General features: G+C 45.6%; 1 protein-coding gene across 1 annotated transcript in view; it reads left to right on the forward strand.

Moving 5' to 3' along the window:
• RASSF5 (Ras association domain family member 5) overlaps positions 1-23985 on the forward strand; it is a 101386-nt gene that overhangs the window by 70955 nt on the left and 6446 nt on the right. Inside the window, exon 3 of the mRNA XM_065403896.1 lies at positions 22796-22909. Coding sequence (XP_065259968.1) covers positions 22796-22909 — 114 coding nt within the window. The remainder of the gene's footprint in view (positions 1-22795; positions 22910-23985) is intronic.

Below are 23985 nucleotides of genomic sequence, written 5' to 3' on the forward strand. Positions count from 1 at the left end.
TAATGTAGCTTTATGTTGATTGCTCCCAGCCTTTTCACTAGAGCAGATCAATAAATTTTAAACAAAAACAAAAAAAGGTGTTTTTCTAAAAGAATTTTGTCAAATTGTCAACTCTTTCAAATTTTCGGAGGGAGGGATGGTTGTTAAAAGTTTTGAGACACTTTTAATTAAAAGTTTGAACAAAACCAACACAATTGTGTTAGGAATTTCTTGTTTAGCGAAAACTAGGCTTTTGGTAAATGAAAATTTTCAAGAAAATGACGTTGAGATGACAAACAAGGGTCGATTTGGAAGCCTCTGGAATGAAAACAACATTTTTATTTTAAAAAGTACCACCAAATTTTTTTTGTTCCACTTTTTTGTCCACCAGTAAAATTTTCAAAGGCACTTAAATGCCATTTTCAGAAGTGAGATAGGATGTCAGTGAAAGTAATGGGATTTGGGCTGCTGAGTGCACAAGTCATTTCTGAAAATGGGACTTAGGCTCCTAAATCACACAGTTGCTTTTGAAAAATTTACCGCCCCCTCTTGTCTCCCCCCCCCCTCCCCTTTTCTCAGGCACCTTTTTACCAGCGTCAGACTAGAACCTCAACTGTGCCAGGCAGTACGGGCCTGAGCTGAACAGTATTGGCTACAGCGTCACGTATCTGAGATCCTGTTTGGGTGGCAGTGCTTTTAGGGCCTGGTTCTGTAATCATTACTCTCATAGGTTTTCCCATTGTAGTCTCTGGGCTTACTACTCATGTGCATAAGGGTCACACAGGATCAGACCCCTCTCGAGGACGGTGGTATCTAGTTAGAGGGGAATGAGGAGCAATATGTTGCAAAGATGGTGACTGCTCGGTAGAAACTAATGCAGTGGGAACAGAGTTTCCTTGTTTCACAATCAGAAAGCACTGAATATGGGGCTGTACTGTATCCCTGCCTTTCTAGAGGTCTGATCAAACACTAGCTCAGAGCTCTTCAAGGAGCTGTGTCCTAGTGGTCAGACACTAAGCTGGGAGAGCCAGGAACTCCTTAGCTTTAATGATATTTCTCTCTCTCTTGTGGACTCATTGGAATCATATAGGGCCTGATCCAAAGCCCACTGAAGCAATGGAAAGACTCCTCTTGACTGCACAGGGTTGGGATCCCAGGGCCGGCGCTTCCATTTAGGCGACCTAGGCGGTCACCTAGAGCACCAGGATTTGGGGGGGGGGCGGCAATTCGGCGGCGGGGAGGGGTCCTTCCGTGCTCCGGGTCTTCGGCGGCAATTCTGCGGTGGGTCCTTCACTTGCTCCGGGACCCGCCGCCGAAGTGCCCCGAAGACCGGGAGCGCGGAAGGACCCCCGCACCGCCGAATTGCCGCCAACGACCGGGAGCATGGAAGGACCCCCGCCTAGGGCGCCAAAAACCCTGGTGCCGCTCCTGATCAGGCTCCAAGGGTCTGATTTTTCTGGAAGTGCTGAAGATGCACAGCTGCAGTTTGGGTTCTTGGTTCTCGTGACCTCTGAAAATCAAGCCCTCGTCCTCTTCCTTTGTTTCCCCATCTGTAAAATGGGGAGAATGCACCAGCATCTGCCTCACTTGAACAGTGCCAGAGTTGTGAAATGCTCTAAGGAGCAAGAGTGACAGCTATATTTGCCTTCTGTTTTGCCAGAGTAGCAGAAAAGCCACGGGGCGCCCTTAATGATTGATGAAAAATAATAATTACCTGAGGTTTCCATGTTTTCCTCCTGGAGGCTTTTTCTGCGGGACTTTATTTTTCATGTGAAGTATTATCCGTTTGTGTTGAAAAGGACATGGGCTCTCTGCCCTGACAGCTCATTATGTGAGGGAAGAGAGTGGGGAGTGCATGTTGCACATGGTATGGCGCACGCCAGATGAGACGGGAGATTTATAGGTGACGATACATAGATCTAGGGAGGGGGAAAGAGAGAACCCTGTGTTTACAGATCACGACCTTGATTCTTCTCTATAACTCATAGCCTCATGCCAAGGAGCCTTCCTCAGAGGGGAAGGCTGGTCCAGTGGTTAGTGTGTTCACAATGGTCCTGTGTGATGCTGGGCAAGTGACTAAGTCTCTCTCTGTGCTCCAGTTCCCCATTGTTTATTCCACTGCCCTCCCTCACAGGGGTGTTGTGAGGATAAATACAGTAAAGATTGTGAGGTGCTCAGATATCACAGTGATGGGGCTGCAGAAGTACTTAAGATAGGCAGAGAGCTATACTAGGAGGGACTTATCTCTGGCAAAAGACAATGGGCTTAATTGTACTGTCGCTTCCCCCCCGCCTCCCCCCAGGGGTGCTGCCACCAGAAGGTTTTAAAATACAGTCAGGGCTCCTCCATAGGGAACTCCCCAGAGGTGTCAAATCAAGTATTTCCCCGCTACCAGTCCTTGTCCTTTCCCTGGCTAATACTCCACATTTAATTGCACTGGTCTGCTCCATTTGCTGCTAGAGCAAAGGTCATAGGCATTTTGCCCTGCCTTGACTTTCCACCACATGCCAGGTTCTGTTGGCTTCCCCGAGTGGGAACCCAGAAATGAGCAGAGTTAGGATGGTTTCATCAGCGGCTCTCTCCATCTTTAACTCATCTCAAGAGAACTTTTTTTTTTTTTTTTTAAACCAAAAGAACTAGCTAAGGGTTAAAATATCGATCTTCATTCAGTCTCTTTGGCTTTTCCTAGATCTTAAGGTCAGAAGGGATCGTTTTGATCATCTAGCCTGATCTCCTGTGTAACACGGGCCAGAGAACTTTGCCTAGTGATTCTTGCATCTAGGACAGTAACTTGTGGTTGAGAGCATCACTTTTAGAAAGGCATGCCAAATTTTGTCATTTGGTTTCAAATGCGCTTCTATTGAATCATATACTTTAGGACTAGATCTCATGCCTAGGTACTGTGGCTATCAAGTGCTCCATAAAAGACATGTGGGTCCAGTCTTTCCCACGTCCCAGTTAAAATGCAACTGTGCTTATTATACATGAGACAAGGTAGGTGAAGTAGTATGTTATTGGACCAACTTCTGCTGGTGAAAGAAACAAGTGATCGAGCTCCACAGAGCTCTTCTTCAGCTCTGTGGAACTCGAAAGCTTGTCTCTTTCACCAGCAGAAGTTGGTCAAATAACTACCTTGTGTCTCTCCTATCCTGGGACCAACGCTGCAAACAACTTAGTGTTTTGTCCAATCTATTTTTAAACATTTTTGCCTGTGAACAAAGAAACAGATAGCAAAAGCTGTTTAAGTTAAATCTACATGGTAATTGAAAGACTAGTTCATTTCACTTAACCTCTTTTGGAATGGAATAATGATCATTTTCCTCTTCTCTCTGGTTGGGTAGTTTCCTTTTAGCTTTTGTGCAGACACAACAAGCGCAAGTAAGGTCCAGTTTTCTACTGAAATGATTTGAAATGACTAAAACATCTATATTTCTGTGCTTCAAACCCCTCTATAGTTTGATCCTTTCCCCGCTGTTGTAAATTGCAAGGAGCGTGGGGAGGGTGAGTGGTGAAAGTTTTATAATTGCACAGCTATTGTGGGAGAACAAAAGGTACCCAGCCTTTTACTGAATCTTTTATGACTTGTGGAATCATTTGTTGTTATGTTTGTTTGGTTTTCTTTTTCCTTTTAGATCTGCCAGAGGCGCATAAAAAGGAACATAACCAGTTTCAAATGCAACAGAATCTAGGTTTTGGAATTGCTGGCTTGTTTTTGTTGCTTATAATTTGAGAGGTCTTCATAATTTACTCAAATCTCATTCGTCACTGCATGATACTGGGTACAGGGCATTAGCAATTGACGTGCCGTTTAATTTCAAATATGTCTAACGGGTTTAGAGTGACAGGACATAGGAAACTCAGACAAACTTCATACTTCTCTCATTTGTAATTTAAAACAAACCTTTGTCTGATAACCAATGTGAAGACTGAGGGACTGATGAGCTGAGTAGTAAACTAACATCCCTTCCCAAAAGGGATCTTTAAATGTATTTTCATTATATAAACACTTGAGCCGAATGAAAATATTGATTTTTAAATTGATTTAAATCCATTGATTTAAATGGAGCTGTGCCAATTATAATAGCAGAGGACTTAGCCTGGTCCGTCTCTCTCTCTGGTTAGAATGATGCAGTGCTGGGGCCAAATCCTTCCCTACAGTTCAGCTGTTTTACGACTGGTTAACCAGCACATGGCATAGAATTAGTGGTAGTGCTTGATGTTTTCCACACACAGAGGAACAATCCCTGCCCCAGAGAGCATACGATTGAATAAACAAATGCAGATGAAGGATGGCAGGAAAGGGTGGAACATTCAATGTGATTTGGATTTATCCACTCCACCCCCCCATCTAATCTTACTAGTTGTTTTCATAGGGGTCATATCCCAGGGGAATTGCATATTCCTCATTTCCACCTATGTTTCTTTCGTCACACCCAGTTTCCCTAATGATAAATAATGCAATGTATTGTACCAGCAAAATGTATGCTTTTGAGCTCTCCTCATCTAAGGGTATGTCTACACCCAGCCGCTAGTTCGGCGGCTGGGAATCGAAGTTCTGGGTTCGACTTATCGCGTCTTGTCTGGACGCGATAAGTCGAACCAGGAAGTGCTCGCGTCGACTGCGGTACTCCAGCTAGACGAGAGGAGTACCGCGGAGTCGACGGGGGAGCCTGCCTGCCGCGTGTGGACCGAGGTAAGTTCGAACTAAGGTACTTCGAACTTCAGCTACGTTATTCACGTAGCTGAAGTTGCGTACCTTAGTTCGATTTGGGGGTTTAGTGTAGACCAAGCCTAAGTCAGAAAAGTGACTCTAAGATTGGCTCCTCCTCTTGCTTATCTCCTCTTGCGTGCCTTTGAGTCGTATACACAAAATTTTATTCCTGTTAGCCCTGCAGGGCTCAATAAAGCTATGGAAGAGTAATCTACGTTTTATTCTGCCTTGCGCATAATTTGGTAGAATTGTCAGCAAGCTGTGGATATAAGGGGATAAAAGAACCAGCCTTTTTTTTTTTTTTTTTTTTTTTTTTTAAAAGATCCCAGGCTGATTTTTGCAAGGCCAACAGTGAGAAAAAACATGTCTTGACTTGGAAATGGAACATATTTTCCCTGGAATCATTGAAAGATGATGAATGCAGAACCCCACCATGCCAATTTTAGAGACCCGTTTCCTGGCTTACAACTGCTCTTTCACTAGCAAGGCCCAGGAATCCCCATAGCCCGTATTTTCCCCTCTCCCCCATTAATAGCCTGGATCGTGAATTTATGGCTCATTAGATAAGTGCTCTGTTGCAAAGAAAAGGCGAGTGTGGCGAACTAGCTCTTGAACTACATATGTCAAAAACATGAGCAGTCTACAGTGACGCACTTTGTGTGTTTGTGCGGCTTGTCTCTTATCATGCCACGTATTTGTTCTGGGCAGGTTGTATTTCGGTGATCATTAATCCCAGTGCCAGATAAAGTGTGGGTACTGGAGATGGTTCTGACTTGGCAGTCTAGAAAGAAAACCACATTTTAAGTGGGCTGTGATGCCTGAGTAGGAAGGATGGCTAAGGTTGGGAGACCTGGCTTCAATTCCTTGCTCTGTCACAGACTTCTTGGGTGACCTTGACCAAGTTACTTAGGGTTTGTTTACACGGGGGATACTCAGGAAAGTTCACCAAAATTAATTAAAGGTGCGAAATTAAAATGGGTTCGCTAAACTGCATTAAATTCCTTTGTGGACATTCTCATTCAGAATTTAAGTGGCCTTAATTCAGTTTAGCGTAATTCACTTTGAATTCACTTAATTCACCTCAGTTCTCCCATCTGTAAAATGGGGATAACAGCATTACCCTACCTATCAGGTGTACTGTGAGATGCTCAGTTACTACAGTGATGGGTACTGTAGAGATGTAGATCCTAAGAGAGATGATTGAGTAGGCTGTGGCAATTTGGGTTCCTTGTTTTAAGTGTCCACTTTTTAATTTTTATGCTATAAAAGGAGGAAGGTGGAGCTAAAACTTGAGGTTCAGGTATTCCAAAAGAGCTCTGCTCCCACCAGCTCCCAGTTAGGTACCTAAACAAGGGACCAGAATTTCATAAGTGTGTAGCACCCAGCACCTCCCACTCATTGTTCTCAGTGGGGGTAGGGAGGGTTCGCCATTGTTCTTAATGGAGACTGCTGAGTGTGGAGCCCTTTTGAAAATCTGGCTGCTTTCCTTAGGTGCCTATATGGAGCTGACCTCTTGTGAAATCCTCTCTCTCAAACTATTTTCTTCAAATGCTGGAGCCATGGCATGACAGTTGTCACATCAACTGTACTTGTAGCTCCTTGGTGTGAAGATGCACTCTAAGAGCACTAATTTAATCTCCTGACACCTTTGCCAGGTGGGGTATGTGTTAATATCCCTATTTTGAAGGTGGATGAACTTAGACCTGATTTATACACACACAGTTAGCACTGTGTGTTTTCCAACTGATTTAGTTAAGCCAGTGCAAAACCATGTGTGGGTCCTCTTAATTTGATTTAAAACCTAATTTATATCCGTTTAGCTTGTGTCTGTAAATTTAAACAGATGTATTTAAACAGTAAAGATAAACAGATATAAGACAGGTTTAAACTGAATTAAGAGTGTCTGCACTGGTTTTATGAACGGCTTTTAGTTAAACTAGTGCAACGCGTCTATGTAGACAAGGCCTTAGGCCAAAGTCACAGGGCAAGTCAGTGGCAGAGTTGGGAGTAGAACCTGAGTCATGAGTCCTCTGCTTTGACCACCAGATTACAACAATCCATGATGCACAGGAAATTGTGTCAAGGATGTGTATAATAATGGTGCAAGTTAGAGTTCACAGGAGATAGGAGTGTATCATTATCATGTCACTTTTATGATGTTAGTGCACAGATACCAGCATCACCGATCTCTCTGCCAGCATCTCTAGTTTTTATTTAGTGAGAGGGTTTTCTTATTTTTATCTCCTCTTCCTTTCCCCGTCAGTGTAATATGCTGGTGGCATGAATGTCATTGTGCGGTTCTTTCAGAATAGATGTGGTGTTGGGGCATAGGGCAGAGCTTGATCTTGGGTGTCATTTCAGGCATTCTTATTCTGCGATTGACCTGTGACTGTCCTAAATTCAGCATTATTAGCCAGTGTTGATTCTCTCCACGGCTTCTCGGCTATGCTGCGTCACAGGCAAATTTAGCAGGATATCTGTGCACATCAAAGAAACACAAGAACATCACGTGTCCGTGAAGGAGTATTGTCTAGTGATTAGAGCTGGGGTTTAGAAGTTGGGATTTCTGGATCGTGCCCCAGGCTCTGCCACTTGGATCATTGGCTGACCACTAGCTAGTCACTTTAACCCATGTGGGTTTCAACTTCCTCCCCCCCCCCCCAACCTGTAAGGGGGCACTTGTGACTTTTGATTGATTGTAAAGCACTTGGAGATCCTAGGATGAAAAGTGTGGTGAAAGTGCAGACTGCATGCACAGAAAAGGATTAGCTGTGTGTTACTGGGGCCAGTGCAGCTGGGTGTGCCCTTTAAATCCTGATGTGGTCACTGATTTGCATGTTCTACTAAATCTTTACTAAGCAGCGGCCATGATCCACTGACACTGGGTGAAGTGGTAAACAAACCCACAGAGCCTTCAACCTCTCTGTCTCACCAGGGCTCTTTTTAGCAAACCCTGTTCCCTTGAGAGTACCAAATCCAACTCTGGAGTTAATCCTTCTCTTGTCAGCATCCTCTCCCCAAGTGGATCCTAGCAGTGTCCTCCTCCATGCATGCACAGACAGAGAATTACTGAGAAGTTTTGCTAACAGTTTATTTCATCCTGTTTCTGTGAAACAGGAAATGTGGCAACGGCTTATGGTTAATCGCTTCTGTTTTTTTCTTCAACCAGAATTGCAGAAACTTTGCAAAATAGGAGCTTAGGGCAGATTAATGAAGAGCAGTAAAAGGCTTGCAGACCCCAGGCTAGACTTCATAGGACTCTTAACAAATGACTCTGTTATGATAAAGTCATTTTACTGCCACTGTTTCTCCATCCGGACAATGGGTCTTTGCCTAGTTGCATTTCAGTCCTTGCTCCCACCCACCTGCAGTGTTTGTCTGTCTTTTACTGTAAAAATTGTCACGTTTCCTAACTGACCATCCTGATCTGACTTGGCTAGTGGGCTGCAGGTCCAGTTTGTCTCCATCCTTCACTGACAGCTGTCACTTGTGGGTCACCCAGCTCCATTCACTGTGCAGCACCTGCCACACTCCCATGCAAAGTTTTGTTAGCACCCTTCATTCAGTTTTAACTTAGAGCGAAATATGTCCTGAGAGCTGTTGATGCCCTCTTATCCCTTAGGGAAACCTCTCCTTGTAGAGAAGCTGCATCTGCTTCGGCCATCTCCCTCCCTGGAAACAAAAACTATTGCTAAAGATAATAAGGAGGCTTTCGCTAGATCCTATGAGAGATTCCCATGACATGCTTACCTCTGCTTGGTGAGCAGTGAATCTCCCTGGGCTTCGGCGTTCAGATGGAAAGAATGAATGAAGTCCTGTAGCACTGGTTTAGTGGTTCTCTTTCCAGATCCATCCCTAAATTGCTGTATGATCTTGAGCAAGTCATTGCATTTCTCTCTGACTCCATTTTCCCATCTGTAAAACAGGTATACTACTTCCCTCCCTTTTCCCTGGGATGCTGGGGGGTTTAAGCTCTGGTGCTTTGAGATTCTTGGATGACAGGCGATGTAGAGGTCCAAAGTGTAGCATTCCTAACCCCTTTTCTCTCCTGGGAAGAGGCCCATTGGATGCTTTGGGGCACTTGGATGGAGACAGAGACCATCTCGCAGCACTATGTGGAATGGAGAGGAAGGGATACGTCTGTCTCTGTAATGCATCCTTCAAACAGCATGACAGTTCTGGATAACAATCCACGTGACACTGGGCCGAAGTAGTCCTTGATGCAACTCCACTGATGCTGGTAGATTTACACCAGAGATCGATTTTGGTTCACTGTGCCCAGCACCTGTCTCTGACCATCTCAGCTTCGCAAGCAGCAGGAAGAGGTTAAGGGAAGAAGCCTTTGAACTTCCCAGTTCTTTATATAGCACCCTGGATCCTCTCCCCTTGTATCTTGGCTATTAATAGCTGTGTAAATAAAACAGGATGGGGCACTTGCTTTGGGGGATGTCCTGTCCAGAAAGGCTGCCACAGGTGTCTGACTGCTCTCTGGCATGCAGGGAAATGCCTTGACAGGGCAGCCTTGTGCTAGAGATGGACTTGAAACCAAAAATGGGCCCCAGACACACCCAGACTGCAGGAATGTTTAAGATCCAACTCCCTGGGTTTCAGCTCGAGTCCCCGGGGCCTAGTGCTGTCTCCAGGACTCAGTGGTGATCACCTCGGCTCTGGAGGATAACCCGATTGATGCACTAGTTGCTGGTTATGCGGATTCTTGTTCCTTAATAACAACTGGCCTCTCCATCCAGAGATCTGTGCGCTTTACAAAGATGAGTGGGCGTTGTGATCCCCGTTTTGCAGAGGGGGAAGCTGAGGCAGGGGAAGTGACGTGCCCAGGCACCCAGCAGGCCAGGGGTAGAACTAGGAATGGAATGCAGCTGGGAATATTGCCCCTCTGACTAAGCTGTGGCTCTCCCTGCTGGAGAGTCCTCCATGAAGCATGTCTTGGGGCAATGAGAAATCAGATGCTCATGGCTGCAAAAAGAAATTTTAAACCAATTTGGGAAATCTGATTATTCCAATGGGGAACTCCATTTCCTCTATCCTACCAGCCCTATGTCTTATAGTGGCACCATCAAGATGAGGGACTTCTGATTTAATTATTCTTTATTGTACTTAGGATCGGTTTGGAATTATTTTAACAACTTACTCTCCTTTGCGATTAGGGACAATGATTACGATATCTTAATCTGTTGAATTTTTCTTCTTTCGCTCCTAGGGAAATGTCCCCAAACAGATCCGTTTTCTCCCATGTCCTCTTTATTAGAAATAATGAATTGTTTTCTTGTGCACATCTCATGGCTTGCTACTCTCTTGCTTAGTCGATATTGGTCATATGTCAGGTGGTTTTTCTTTTTCTAGATTAGGGGTTCATTGCTTTTTAAAATCAGTTTCCTGGTGTGAATGCGCCATGGAAAGAGAACTTTAAAACTTCCTTTCCGTGACTATTTGAGCATGTGAACTGAAAATTGACATTCTCAGAGCACTGGTGCTTGTAGAATTCAATAGCATAAATGTTCCCAGATTAGCAAAGGGAGATGAACAGTGCCAAAGAGACTGGATTTAGAAATTCAAATGAATATCCATTGATTGATTGTTGCAGTATTTGCCCAGCTCCCATCTTTAATATTGCAATGCAGTGTCCCTTTAAAATCTGAAAGGCAGTAATTAGAATGGTTCTTACATTTCAAGCCCACTTAAATGCTGGTATCATGGAAACCAACTTCTGTGGTTTGCAGCACATCTGATGTCTAACTCAGGGGGGAAAAAATATCTTGATAGTCTCTGGAGCCTATATTGAGTTTGCCTTGTGTAGTTTTTGAACAGAAGGATACCAGTTTAGTTTAAGGTCTGGTAACTGAAAATTGTGTCCGTTTCTTTCAAACCACAGCACAAAATGTGCTGCTGGCTGAGAAGTGTTTTAAGCACATGGTCAGCTCTTAACTACATTCAGGGTTATGGCAAGTGACTTGTGTTGGCTGACAGTTCTGTTTCCAAAACAACTTTGTTACTTTCCAGGCACCTTAAATTGCTTGTTAGCAATTGGAAGCAGTTTAACCATCTGTCCCTAAACACTGGGGGCTTCATAAGAGCAAATTAATTCCACACCAGATGCAAAATGATTTGTAAAATGACCCCCCAAGAGAGAGCAGCAAGGCTGTTAAAACCCATATTGGTTAAGTCATCATGCAAGGGTTCTTTTTAAATTAAAGTCGTACATGGAAGAGGGAAGAAGCAAACTATGATTTGCACCAAGAATGGAGAGAGTTAAAGAAAATTAAAAAACGGTGCTGGCGTCCATGCAGCAGCCAACTGTTGAAATCCATCATTGAGAGAGAGAGAGAGAGTAAGTTTTTCCTTATGCAAGACAAACCACTGTGTGGGTATTTTGATGTGGACACAGCAGCGAAATGAGGACAGATGCATGAATGGATGTTAAGTGGCAGGCCACAACTTTTACTAAACTTAAATAAAGGGGAGGAGCAATACCTGCCCATCACCCATACTCCTCTATCCCAGGCATTTAATTGGTTCCAGTGCGGGAGTTACAAGGCTCCTACTGTAAAACTCGTAACTTGGAGTATGCTCTCATCAGCCTACCCCCCAGGACTCGGCTACCCACCCTCCAACCCAGGAGGACAGATGGTGCAGAGGGGCAGTGACCTCGTCCCATGAGGGCCACAAGGTTTCACCCTATCTCATGAATCCCAGGTTTTTTACCTCCGGGAACCATTCATTTTATCCTTTTAACTACATTGGAAACCGGCTGCAAGTTGCGAGGACTGAACAAGTCAACCAAGATACTAAATGCATTCCTGGCTAACCTGCTGTGGCTTGAAGGTGCTGCAAGGAAGGTGAAAAACTCTCCAATCCTCTGCCAATTGGCCCATGAAGAAAAAGTTCCTTCTTGACACCCCTCCCCTCCCCCCCCCACCCAAACAGGGGATCAGCTAGACCTGCAGCATCTGTCAGGCCGGATTCCCCTTACTAGTTCAGGGTGGGTAGGTGGGGCGGCTGGAATGGGGCCAAAAGAGGCTCCAAATGGCCGCTGCTCCAGATTAAGTCCTGGAAGTTAGGGAATGCTAGCTGCACCTCTCCCACCCCCCTCAACTGGCCGGAGATTCCAATGGGGAGTTGGGGGGGGGGAGCTATATGATGTCCCTCAGTGAGTGTCTCCTTCCCTCACTGCTGGGGCTGTCCCCCTTCCACCACTGGCCCCATCAAGTTCTCCCACCCGTTGAGGCAGATGGGTGGCATGTTACATCAATTTAAAAAATGTAAATATAGAAATGAGCAGAAGGCTCCTTCGTGATGTATTTTGGGGTCGTCATACGCTTGGTCTTAAGGCCAGGCAATCGGACTTCTTTTGAGTCATTTAATAAGAGATCTGTCACTTAAAAGATGTGTCATTGCTGGTAGTCAGTTATCCACAGTTACACCCATGTCTTCTGTCCTTTCCCTTTGCTTAAAGTAAGAGGATGTAGAGACAAATCAGGGAGGAAGTGGTAAACAGGGCAAACTTGTAAAGTTTAGGTAGATTTGGGGGGAGGGGACTGAATTAGGACCCATTTTCCATTAACAGAATCTAGTTCAATCCTCTCTGTAATCCTTGGTAGAGAACAGGAGCCAGTTAATAAATGAATAGCATAGATACTGAAGCAAATGATTCAAGAGAGCCTTTGTGCAGATCATGATTAAGATGCCTTAGATTGAGCTGGGAGAGGGGACTGGACCAACAGGATTGGCGTGTGCGGCTATCCCAGGCTGGAATAGCAGGAGGTAGAGCTTTGGGAGTGAGGGGACCTGGAAAAGCAATGGTGCTACAGATCTGGATTGAGCTGCATTGGGAGAGTTGCGGGGGGCGGGAATAGGGGTGGAGTTGGAAGGTGTTCTGCGGGATAGGATGGCTCTGTGCTGGCAGAGCCGCATGGGGATTCAGGGATGGAATAGCAGAGGTTCTGCAGGTGAGGATAGAGGTGCATTGGCAGCTCTTGGAGATCTAGAACCAATGTCATCAGCTTCTTGCTTTCAGGATTATCGGAAAGTAACTTAAATCGTTTAAAATAAATTGGAGGAAACAGTTCACAAATGAAAACAATGCAATGGATGAAATACAAAGATTTGGGCATGCAAATTAGCCACCTTCTGCTAAAATGTTCCAAGGGATATGATTTGGCTGATAGACTGGCAACTTGTTCATTAACATCTTTCTCACTTGGGGTCCAATCGCAGTATTCCCGTGTCAGCTCCAGTATGCTCCATAATTAATGCCTGCCTTGTGCCTGCTGATAAACACTGGTGACAGCTGTCTCCCTGGTGCTCGCCACATTACTGGAGACTCTATGCTTCCTCCATGGAAACCAAATGGCATCATTATCACAGACTTGTTCAAGGGGCTCCTAACTGCCGGCATGTGTTATTTTCTCATTTGAGAACGTCACAACAAAGGAGTGACCTGCCTTAACAGGAAGAGGCAAATTACAAGGATAAAGAGACTGATGTAGCCAATCTGTCTGTTGGCTTATGCCCATATCTGCTTGGAACAATATGTGATCTAGTAGCTGGTGGAAGGGACTTAGGCCTTGTCTACATGGGAAGGTTTTTGTATGTTTGCATCTATGTCTGGGGCTTTTTGGATAACCTAAGGTGTGAAATTAAACCAAAATAGTTATTCCAGTGTAGCCTCCTGTGTGGACACTCTTACAGCAGAATAAAATGTGTCTACATGGTGTGTTATACCAGTATAACTGTTAAAACTTGCCCATGTAGACATGACTTCAGTCAGTTCAGCAAAAAAAATACAATTGCCTTATCTTGATTAGACTTTTATAGGGAGTTAATTAGGTTGACCTGGGTTACTCAATCTAATATCAGACCTTTAAATTCTAGTCTAGACATGGCCAGAGAGTCAGGACTCCTGGGTTCTGTTCCTGGCTCAGATACCAACTTGCCATGTGATAATGGGCAAGTCATGGGTTGGCAGTCTGAGAGAGACCAGGACTGAATAATAGAGTTAATGATTGGTGGTATCCCCAGAATACAGAAGACTTCACTCTTCAGGATTCTCAGTAAAAACTCCAACTGATGGCTGAATAGGCTGAATCTTCCACTAGCACAAAATTCACCAGGAGGGAGTTAATAGAATTTGGGAAACCATGGGTGGAAAAAGAAATGTCACCTCATGCAGAACTCTATTAGTATTGCTGTTAGATATATTGGTTAAGATTTTCAAACAGTCCAGGGGATTTAGGCACACAACTTCTATTAATTTTAATTGAAGCTGTGTCTAAATCCCCATGACTGCTTTGAAAATCCCAGTCCTTAACGTGTCTGCCTAAGGGCCCTGATTCAGCAAAGCACATGGGCACAAGAGGCACATAAAGTTAAGCACGTGCTTAAGTCGTTTGCTGACTTGTGACCTTAAATAGGTTTGTTGTGATAAATGTTCGTCCTTGTGATAGATGGATACAACATGAACCCAAAAGAAAGGGAGAGAAAGCAAAAGGGTAAGTAGGCTGTCAGGCAGGTTAACTGTACAGACTTCTCCCATCAGGTTATTACGTGGGATTCTTGTTGAATGGGGCATTCATTGATCTAAGGGGCACATTGGAAGTGTTTTGGTCCTTACCTGACCTCTCCACCATTCGCTAGTAAGGTTTTGGGAATTTTAAGTTGGAAACTAAAACTGGCCCAGGGATCGTGTGGGAATTGTGTACTAAGTTCCGTAGCCTATTCTCTGCTCTTATTTTTTTTTTAAAGAAATATCATTAGCCAGGAGCGATATCGTATTATATACAGATTGCTGATTCTGTCTCTCATGTTCCAGGACTGGAGTGATCTTTTAATAACAGGTCACTGCCTTGACGACAGAGCTTTCATCTTGCAATTTGCTGGTTTTGTTGCCTTTGTGGAGTGGCAGGAACATGGGGGCTGCATTATTTGTGGGCTATGTTGTGTTTGATTTTAAGTTCATGCTTACACAGCATAAAAGGAGATTAGGGGGAAATGCAGCATGTACGTTCGCCATAATAACCCAAGCTTTTCCATCCAGTGGTCTGGGTATATGAAAATCGTTCCTTCCTAGGAAACATCGAGGATTGCCTGAGTGTGTTGAGATTTTGTTTAGGCCAGGATGGCTGCATCTGCACTAGGAAAAAGGTGGGGCACTGAAAGTGCCCCCTACTGTTTACCTTCAGTACCACACAGATTAATGTACGTGGAGACTGGTGGGAGGGATGGTGCTACTCTGAGAGTAACCCAAACCATGCAACCGCAGCCATTCAAATGCAAGCCTAAACTTTCCTCATGTCCTGGTCCCTCCTGGGTCCTGTTCCCATTCTGCGTGAGAAGGTCGTGCAGCCATGCACAGCTGTCAGGACAAGGAGTGATGTGCATGCACACGTTCCAGAATCTGCTGGTTATCCTGACTTGGCATTTATAACCCCTTTTGACACACTGCAGGAGGGATACTGTTGAAAGCCCCTGCATTCCTGCGCAGAAAAGTGTTCTTTCTGTAGGCCCCAGGACTGTGCTTTACCATTAGGTTCTAATGAATCTAATTACCACGAGTGGATTTCAGCTGTCCCTCTTCATCTGGGGAATTGTCCCACAGGTAGGGTGAGGTGTTGAAGGGCTTATACCCAGGAGTTTTAGGGCAGTTCAAAGGAGCAGTGAGCTGAAATGGCATTGTTCCGGCCTGCTCTGTAATCCCCTAACCATACGCAAAGAAACCCAGTTTATCCCACAGAGCTTTTGTTTGGAGGCCTCAGGTCTCATTTTAGGCCTACCAGCCTTGATTTGTATATCCCTTAATACTTAAAGCTCTCAGTTAAAACTAACTTTAGTCAGTCAACATAAAAGATGAGAGTCCTGCTAGTGATCTCAGGCAGCATCTGCTTCTGGGGAAGGTGGTGTTTTATGACAAATGCAGCAGTGCATTGTAATGTGAAATGCCACTCACTGAGACTATTCCAAGACACACATGAATTTGTTTACAGTATGCATGGACTCTGGACTATAGAGTCTCTGTTCTTTAAAGGAGACTTTATCCTTTGACTCTCAGCCAAATTGAAGAGACTCTCTGCAAATGCTTCTGGGTGCAAACCAAGCTACGCCCCAAAATGAAGAGGGAGTTGCAGTTGGAGCACATGAATAACATTAGTTAGTTTTTCATTAACCACATTTAATTTTTATTTAGGGACAAAGGTATTGCCATGTCGATCAGACCAGTGCTAGAGAGGAAAGCCGGGCTGAGATTCAGGAGGTTTGGGTGCAAGTCCTGGCTGTGCAACCGATTCCCTGTGTGACCTTGGGCAAGTCACTTCTTCTGTTTGTGCCTCAGCTCCCTGTCTTTTAACCAGGAGATAATAATCCTTCTCTGCCTTATCGGGATGTTGGCAGAATAAATCCATTAGTGGATGTGATGGGCTCAGAGGTTACAATGGTACATACTCTGATCCTGATGCAACGCCCGTTGTTGTCTGAATCTTTCACTTGACTTCACTGAGACATGGATTGGGCCCTGAGTGAGTACCTACCATTGTAGCCTCTGAGCCACTTACATCCACTAATGGTATAGATATATTCCTGGTCCACCATTTCAGGTACACTGCCTCCAGCTGTGACAACTTTCAATGCTTAGGAAACAGGCAAAACCTCCCTATAAGGAGGCTGCTTTCAGTTGGCCAATACCATGCACAAGGCTAGGAGGGGGATTCCTTCCTGGCCTCTGCAGTGTGTTAGCATTATGCCTTGAAGCATGAGAGTTAATTATCTGTCACATGGATTGCTACATATGATATGGCTATAAAATTATCCAGCCCCTTCTTTAAAAAAGGCAGAAAGTATCTGACCATCTGATCTCCCATTGTCATTGCTACAAACGGCTAAAAAGAAACAATGAAGATACTTTCTTTTTTGCATCAAAGCCCAATGTTGAGAGGCTTTGAATAGGAGAAAGCATCTTTTAGAATATAACTGCTTGTCTGCAGGCTGGAAATGAGCACCATGATTTTGGCATGAGGATTCTGAGTTTCCTGTAATTAGGAGGACGGCTTCAGGACAGGTGTTTAGATTAAGTACCATACACTAAAATCTGTGTTCACTCCAAACCTCTTTTGAGATAGACCCTGGGATCCTTAAAGGGGTGTGTGTGTGTGTGTGTGTGTGATCCAGTTTGCAGTCAGCTCAGCACTGTCCTTTCAGTGGGTTATTTCCCCATAAGGAAACATACATGGAAGCTGCCATGCCTTGCTGCACAGACAGTGAAGATGCAGCTTTGTGTATTGACTTGTATTTCATTACAGCGTCCATTTTCCCAATAGATTTTTTTTCCTCTATCCATCTGTGGATTTTAATTCATTTCAGGGTCGCACAAACCCTTTTGTTTCCATCCTCCTATGACAGGACCCGTTAATTTTATAAGGGACTGTGATTTGCTCTGAAGGTGAGCGATAGAGTCCCGATTTTATAGGGACAGTCCCGATTTTTGGGTCTTTTTCTTATATAGGCTCCTATTACCCCCCCACCCCGTCCCGATTTTTCACACTTGCTGTCTGGTCACCCTACTGAGCGACTTCCTTTTTGGATGTAACTGCTGTGTTTTCCCTCCATTGTTTCCAGACTCGGAGGGACGCTGATGCTTTCCAGGTCTCCCTAAAGGGCCGATGTGCCTTTCATTTGCCTAGAGCTTTTAGTCACGGCCCTGGAGTTCTCTGTCCTTGGTTTCAAAGGATGTGGCTGAAATCTGTCAGTCTTGCTCCTGAGAGGAGGAAGGGGGTGCACTGGCAGAGCAGGACAGCTGGAGGCACGTTGCAGGCAGAGACTAGACGCTAGTGTGGTGCTTCCAGGGGTGCTGTGGGAAAGCACACACCAGCAGCAGTCACTACAGGGATAAGCAATGCTCCGCCCAAATGTTACCGTCCGGATGTGTGGGATGTCATGGCCAGACGCAGCCTCTCTAGCGCCCAGGTCTTTCACTCCTCCCCAGCTCCCTGGTGCTCAGGGAGCCAGCCAAGTGTGTGCCATGAGCAAGGGGAAGGGACCTTTGGGTGGGGAACAGCGTTTGGGATAAACCCTACAATAACACACCAGGCTGTGCTGTGGAGGGAAAGCAGCATCCAGTTTCAGGTTTCCAAGGTCTTAAGCAAACTCAGGGGAGCATCAGAATCTTTAATCATGAAAAATCGCACACTTGCATCCTTCAGAGGGCACGGCTGGCTTTTTCCCCCAATGATCCTGTCAGGGTAAGTTTATCTCTAGCTGGTTAATTTTCTCCTGGTAACTCACCCCCTTAATTTTCTCAGAGGCATTTCCCCCCCATCAATCATTTAATGCCCAGCGTATGTTAAAGGCAGGCGCCTTGGAGAGACGCTTTCCAAAGCAGGGGGAATGAGTCCTGATAGCGAGGTGGGGGATTAACGACAGCTGGAGCCCAGGCAAGCATTTGATGTAGAAGGATTAAAACTCTCCTTTGCTGTGAGGCCAACAAAATACTTTGCCACAGTTAGGCTGCCGGTGTGCTGAAACCTCCGCCATTCTACTGACTGGACTCTCTTGTTGTTTCTGTGTAGCCCCCCTCTCGGCTGTGGGTTTCCACAGGGAGCATGGCTGGGGGGAGGGGGGAATGAGCCTTTTCAAGGTGCTTCCTGCCTCTTTACCTGGAGCCCTGGCATCGTGGGTGCCTATAGGAGGGCTGGGAGATTCTAAGGGCCTTTCCTCGTCTGCAGTGTGATCTTCTCCTCTCTGTTCTCCCACCAAACTGATCTGAGGCCCCCGGGACATGCTGAGAGAGGTCCTGAGATGTTTCTGGGGAGGATGTGGTACCCTGTTGTGTGACCTGCTTCCATGAATTAGAAGTAAGCGGCAGCAATGCCCTGCATGTGCCTGTCAAGCTGAATTGACTTACCGCGGCCCAGAGGATGTTTCATTACCTCGCTGCTTCTTCAGTCTGTGGGCACTGGCAAGTCAGGCAGCTGTGATTCATCAGTAACATCTTCAAAGTCAGTACAAGGAGCCAGGAATAGACCATTCCCTGGACCTCTCCAAACACATCCACTGACCTTGCTGCAAAGCTGATGCAGACTTCAATAACACCGTCCCCCCCGCCCCTGGCTTGGTCAGAGACTAGACTATAATCCGTCTGAGGGAGAGTGTTGGTGCATCTCCTCGTCCTGGAAATGGCCTGCCCTGAGCCCTGCGTTCATTGCTGTCTCCATTCCTTTCTGCACCTCTTTATGGCGCTGATCCTGCGCGTGGATCCATGGGAGCACAAAGACCCGGCTGCATGGATTCACTTGTGGGATCAGAGTCCTGAGTCAATAAAGGAAGCACTTAGGATCAGCACTGTTCTGTTTCCTCCTTGGAGGACATTAGGGCCACTGTCCTAGAATCCACAGGGACCCCTGTGATCACCCAGTCTGACCTCCTGCATGACTCAGGCCATAGACCTTCCCCGGGATTATTCCTGTCTGAACTAGAGCAGATCTTTTTCCAAAATGTGTTCTGTGATCACAGCTTCACCGCATTGAACCAGAAGCATGAACAACCACGTGTATCTGGCTATGGCATCTGCTCCAGCTTACCCCAGTCAGTTCTGCCAGCGCCATCACATGCTAATACTTTTCCTGGAACTCTCTCTGGAGATTTTGATTTCATTGGGCCAGTCTTGTGAGCTCTCTTTAGGTTCCCCCAAATATCAGAGCATTTGTGGTTGTCAGTTAATTACTGTTTAATCCCTGGGTTCTCCTAAATCTGCCTAAAGTTTGCAGTTCATAGACCATTCTAATTTAACTATATGTAAACTTTTTGATAGCAAGAGGAGACTTGGCTTTTAATGAATTTCTAGGCTGCAACAGATTTCCAATTCCAGTGAGCGGAGTCTGATTTTCACCTGAAGTTTCACAGACAAGAAAATACCTGGGTCATTTGCTTCCCTCCTCCATGTAAACCTGTGGAAGGGGAGGATTTATTTGTAATCTCTCCCTGGTTTTGCTTTCCCTGATGCTGTTTTCTGCCAAGGAGGAGGTGCTGTGCCAGGGGATAGAACCCATGGTAGTTGAGGGGCACAGGGAAAGTTGCTCCAAACCTCGCAGAACCTGTTGTATGGGGAGGCAGCATCCTGACTCCTGCGCACCTCCCAAAAGCATTTAATTGTCTCCCATACTGGCACTGACCCCTGCTTGGCACTATCCTCATGATCCCTCTGATGGGGTTCGTAGGGCACAGAAGCAGGCTTCATGCTGCTCAGAGAACCCTGGATTCTGGTGGAATCAGGACCCATATATCAACTTTCCTGTGGCTCCTCTCCCTGCCTGCCAAGCTCGGTGGCAGGAGCACTGCAGAGGAGCAGGTGGCAACAAGAAAACCCACAGATCCCCCTTCCTCCCTTAATGGAGTTAGCTGATTTTTACAGACTCTACGGTCAAGATCCTCGGCTGGTGTAAATCAGCATCGCCGCATTGACTTAAACGGAGCTACATCGATTTACGCCAGCTGAGGATCTGGCTCCGTATATTGGGTCTAGAAGTAGCTGGCAGCACCCCCTTGAATTTAAGCCTGTTTCGGATACATCCATGGCCCGAGTTTCAAAGATGCCGCGATTCCTGTTGACGTCACTGGGAGCACAGTTCAAATAGGCTATCATGGCTTTTAATGAGCCTCCTTAATAAGCCCCTCATGGCAGGCATATCCAGAAGTGTTTATTGCCCTTTTCCTTAAATCCTCTCAATGCCCAGTTATGTTTTTCGTTAGCTCCCCAGAGCTGTCTCTGTCTGTGATGGGACTTGATTACTGGTGTTTTTCCGATTGTCTCTAATGAATACGCTTACGTAAAAGACCTGCGTGTGAACCCCTCCTACACACTGCATCTGACTGTAATTTAGCCTCCCAAAAGGAAATTCACCAAAACCTATGAAAGGGAGAGAAAAGAGCCCTTGTCCCTCTGTTTCCCCCACAATAGAGAACAGAGTGACTTCCAAGGCAGGCTGTGAAATGCGTTGATTGGATTACTAAGGCCTTTGGGCAGGCGCGTGTTATGGATTAGCCATGCAGATTGCTCGCTGTTTATGTGGAGTTATCGCTTTTTCGCTTTGAAGTAATTACAAACTCCTCCGAAGCTGCTAGAAATGCGCTGCTTGGAGGAAGAACCAAATGTAGATTCAACTGCAAATTCTGCCTGGATGAACCTGCTGTCAGCAGCATCCTGGCTATTCTGCACAGGGGGGAAATGCTAGCAGAGCCATGAAAAATAGTCAGTGGCTTCCCATTGCTGTGAGGGGCATAAAAATATTTGGCAGCTGCAGGTGGATGAAGTGGTACCTTCCACTGAGGCAGCAATGGCTAGTAGAGTGGCTAAAGCCGGGGATTCTGCAGCTGACTCCATGTGATCTCCCTCCATTTTACAGATGGGGAAGCTATGATAGTTACTCACTTCGTAGGGGGTGAGGTGAAGCTCACTGCCGGTGTTCTAAGCACTCTCAGATCCTCCTGTGACTGGTGTTTATAGAAGGGGGAGAGTGCCCTTACTTCCCCATACAAAATGGCAGTGAGCAATCAGCTGGCTACATGATGATCTTTCGTTCTAGTCATGCTCAACAAAGATGCCCAAGTTCTCAGGGAGTTTGGACTTTGTGTGTTTCATTAATTGCACGAGGGCTTATTGCAAGCATTAGGGATGCTGCCCACAAATTGCCATAATAAATGCAACTCCCTCGGGTCTCCTGTGTTGACTGCTGGCTCAAAGGTCTGTTCCATGGCGAAAACATTTCCCATCCTTGGTGAGATTTTTATTTTGTGCCGCTTGTTTCCCAGCCCCTCTTTTGACCCCTCCACGAAACTCTACAATCTCTGCTGCTTGATGCTTGCAGTGCGTGAATGTCTTTCTGCAGTGCTGTGGGAAGTGGCTCAGGAAAGCCATTCTTTCTTTTTCCTTGCCATCAGCAGCACTTATCCCAGAAATATTTCTCTCGGGGACTGCCAGAACCAAGATTGCAAGGAGCAAACGTGACAAGCCCACTGAATGGAACACCCATTGCTATGCAGCTGCTGCAGGCCGCTGGCACGTGGCAGATGGAGATGTTTTACAGATGAAGCGTGTGGTGCAGCAGCATCCAAGACCCTGAGAGAGCAAATGCCTTTTGTGGCTTGTCTGTTCCTTTACCTTCCCATTGATCAGCCTGTAGGAGCCATTGTCTGCTAGTCATTAAACCACCCAGAGCACTTTGGATCAATACCTCACTGAAGAACTCTGGAATTATAACAGCCAACTGCCTGTCATTACCGACTGCTCAAATCTCAGACCCTCCTGCGTCATAGACCCATGTGGCATTTCTCAGCTTTCCAGAAAGGACAGCTTAGAGCTTTAAGCATCAGGTTTGAAATCACTTAGATTCCTTGGAACCATATGTTTGAATTCCAGTAGGGTAAAAAAAACCAACCAAACACCTTCATCCATCTGAGAAAATTCCATGCAGGTTTAATGAAGTGTCCTCTGGGCAAAACCCTCTTCACTCTACAGGGAAATTAAGGAAGCCACAAAACTTTCCATGAAAATGGTGCTGGGCGTGCTAAGAGGTGGCCTATGCGTCTTTGGCCAAACTTTTCCCCTTTCTACACTATTGTGGAGGGGGCTGGTTCACTGTGTGTGTCCTTTTCCAAAAGTAGCTGCATGGCTGGGGCTTCTAATATAAATATTACGAAACATTCTTAATAATGAAGGAGACGTCGCTCCACACACCTCTGAAGTGCAGCTACCAGTGGATGGAGGGTGAGCAGACAACTGATGGAGGTTGTAGTCAACCATCTTACTTAAACTGTAAGCTCTTTGGGGAAGGGACTAGTTTTTTGTTCTCTGTGCACAGTGGGGCCTTGATCCTTGTAGGGCCTAGAGGCCCAAATCGCCCATACAAATAATAGCAATAACTGGCATTATCTTCTCCATCGTTCTTATTGTAAACTCTCAGGATCAGGGATTATGTCTGTCTGTGTGCTTATATGTATATCCTGGCAAAGGCAGGGCCATGAAGAGCATACCATTCGTGTGGTACTCCTGGCTGCAAAGTGACGTACACACCAAAGGTATTTACTATTATTTATTTCTCCTTTCAGAATGTAACAAAAGCAGCAGCAGAAGAAAAACCCAAAGCTCCCACTACCCAGGAGATTGAACAGATAATCAACAGTTACAATGCCAAGGTTACAAACTGCTTCGTGATGAAGCTGGTATGTATTTTATTCATCTGTCTACATTACTTCAGGCACAAAGGGCAGGCTTTTAATTCTGGCCTCAGCAGTGACTAGGCCTTGCGCTGAGCCTTTGCACAGGGGTGAAGTTCACCCGACATGGATAGCTCCAAAATCTTTGATTCATCTGCCAAACAGCAGCAGGAAATCCGGTTCTACTGCGAGGAAAACACACCGACAGAGGGTATAAATGCATAGAAGACACAACTGCATTTGTAAAGGGCAGATAATCAGATGATGTGGTAACTGCATCAGTTACCAGTACAGGGACTGCTTGCCTGGCATTTGAACCTCAGTATGATAAATGAATTCTGAGTATAGCATTTGTATTAACCTGTTCGAGCAGTTGTCTTCTCCTGAAACTCGTAAGGCTACAGACTGGCCTGAATCAAAAACTTGGGTCTAAACAGCCCCAGCCTTGGGGGAGGGAGAGGGGCAGCATTTGAATCTGGATTTTAACTTTGACTGTGCCCAAGGCTGCTGTTATGCAAGTAGGAGAACAGCGTAAGCTCTTGGGGCAGAGCCTGTGTCGATACAGCCCCTATCCCAAGGGGTCCCAATTGCTGCTTGGTGGGTCAGGGCACTACTGTACTGCTAATTGATGGGAGTATGAAACATGCTGGGTAAAAAATTCAGAAGCATTTAAGTGCCTTGGGAGCCTAATTCACTTAATGAGACTTAAGCTCCTACATCATAAAAGTGCTTTTGAAATTTGTACCCCCTGGATAAGACCTCAGTAGAGCAAAGCACTTAAATCCAGTCTTAAGCAACTTGCTGACTTTTCAGTAGCCACTATGTACATTGAATTAGCTGCTTCTCCGCTTCTGCCTTGGAGACAAGTGTTGATGGTAAAAAAAATCCACCATCCTGCCAGGCTCCCTCAGTGGGAGTCTTGGGAGAGGCTAAATACTGTGCCACAGAGACTGAGCTCGCTGCTTAGCCCTGCTGGTGAGGTGTGGCTGAGATAAGGAGGAAAACTTGCATTGCAGGTTTCTGTGCTGTCCAGGCCTGATCCAAAAGCCCACTATACTGGTGGAAAGATTCCCATTAACGTC

The sequence above is a fragment of the Emys orbicularis genome, chromosome 4, assembly GCF_028017835.1.
Source record: "Emys orbicularis isolate rEmyOrb1 chromosome 4, rEmyOrb1.hap1, whole genome shotgun sequence".
Taxonomy (NCBI): domain Eukaryota; kingdom Metazoa; phylum Chordata; order Testudines; family Emydidae; genus Emys; species Emys orbicularis.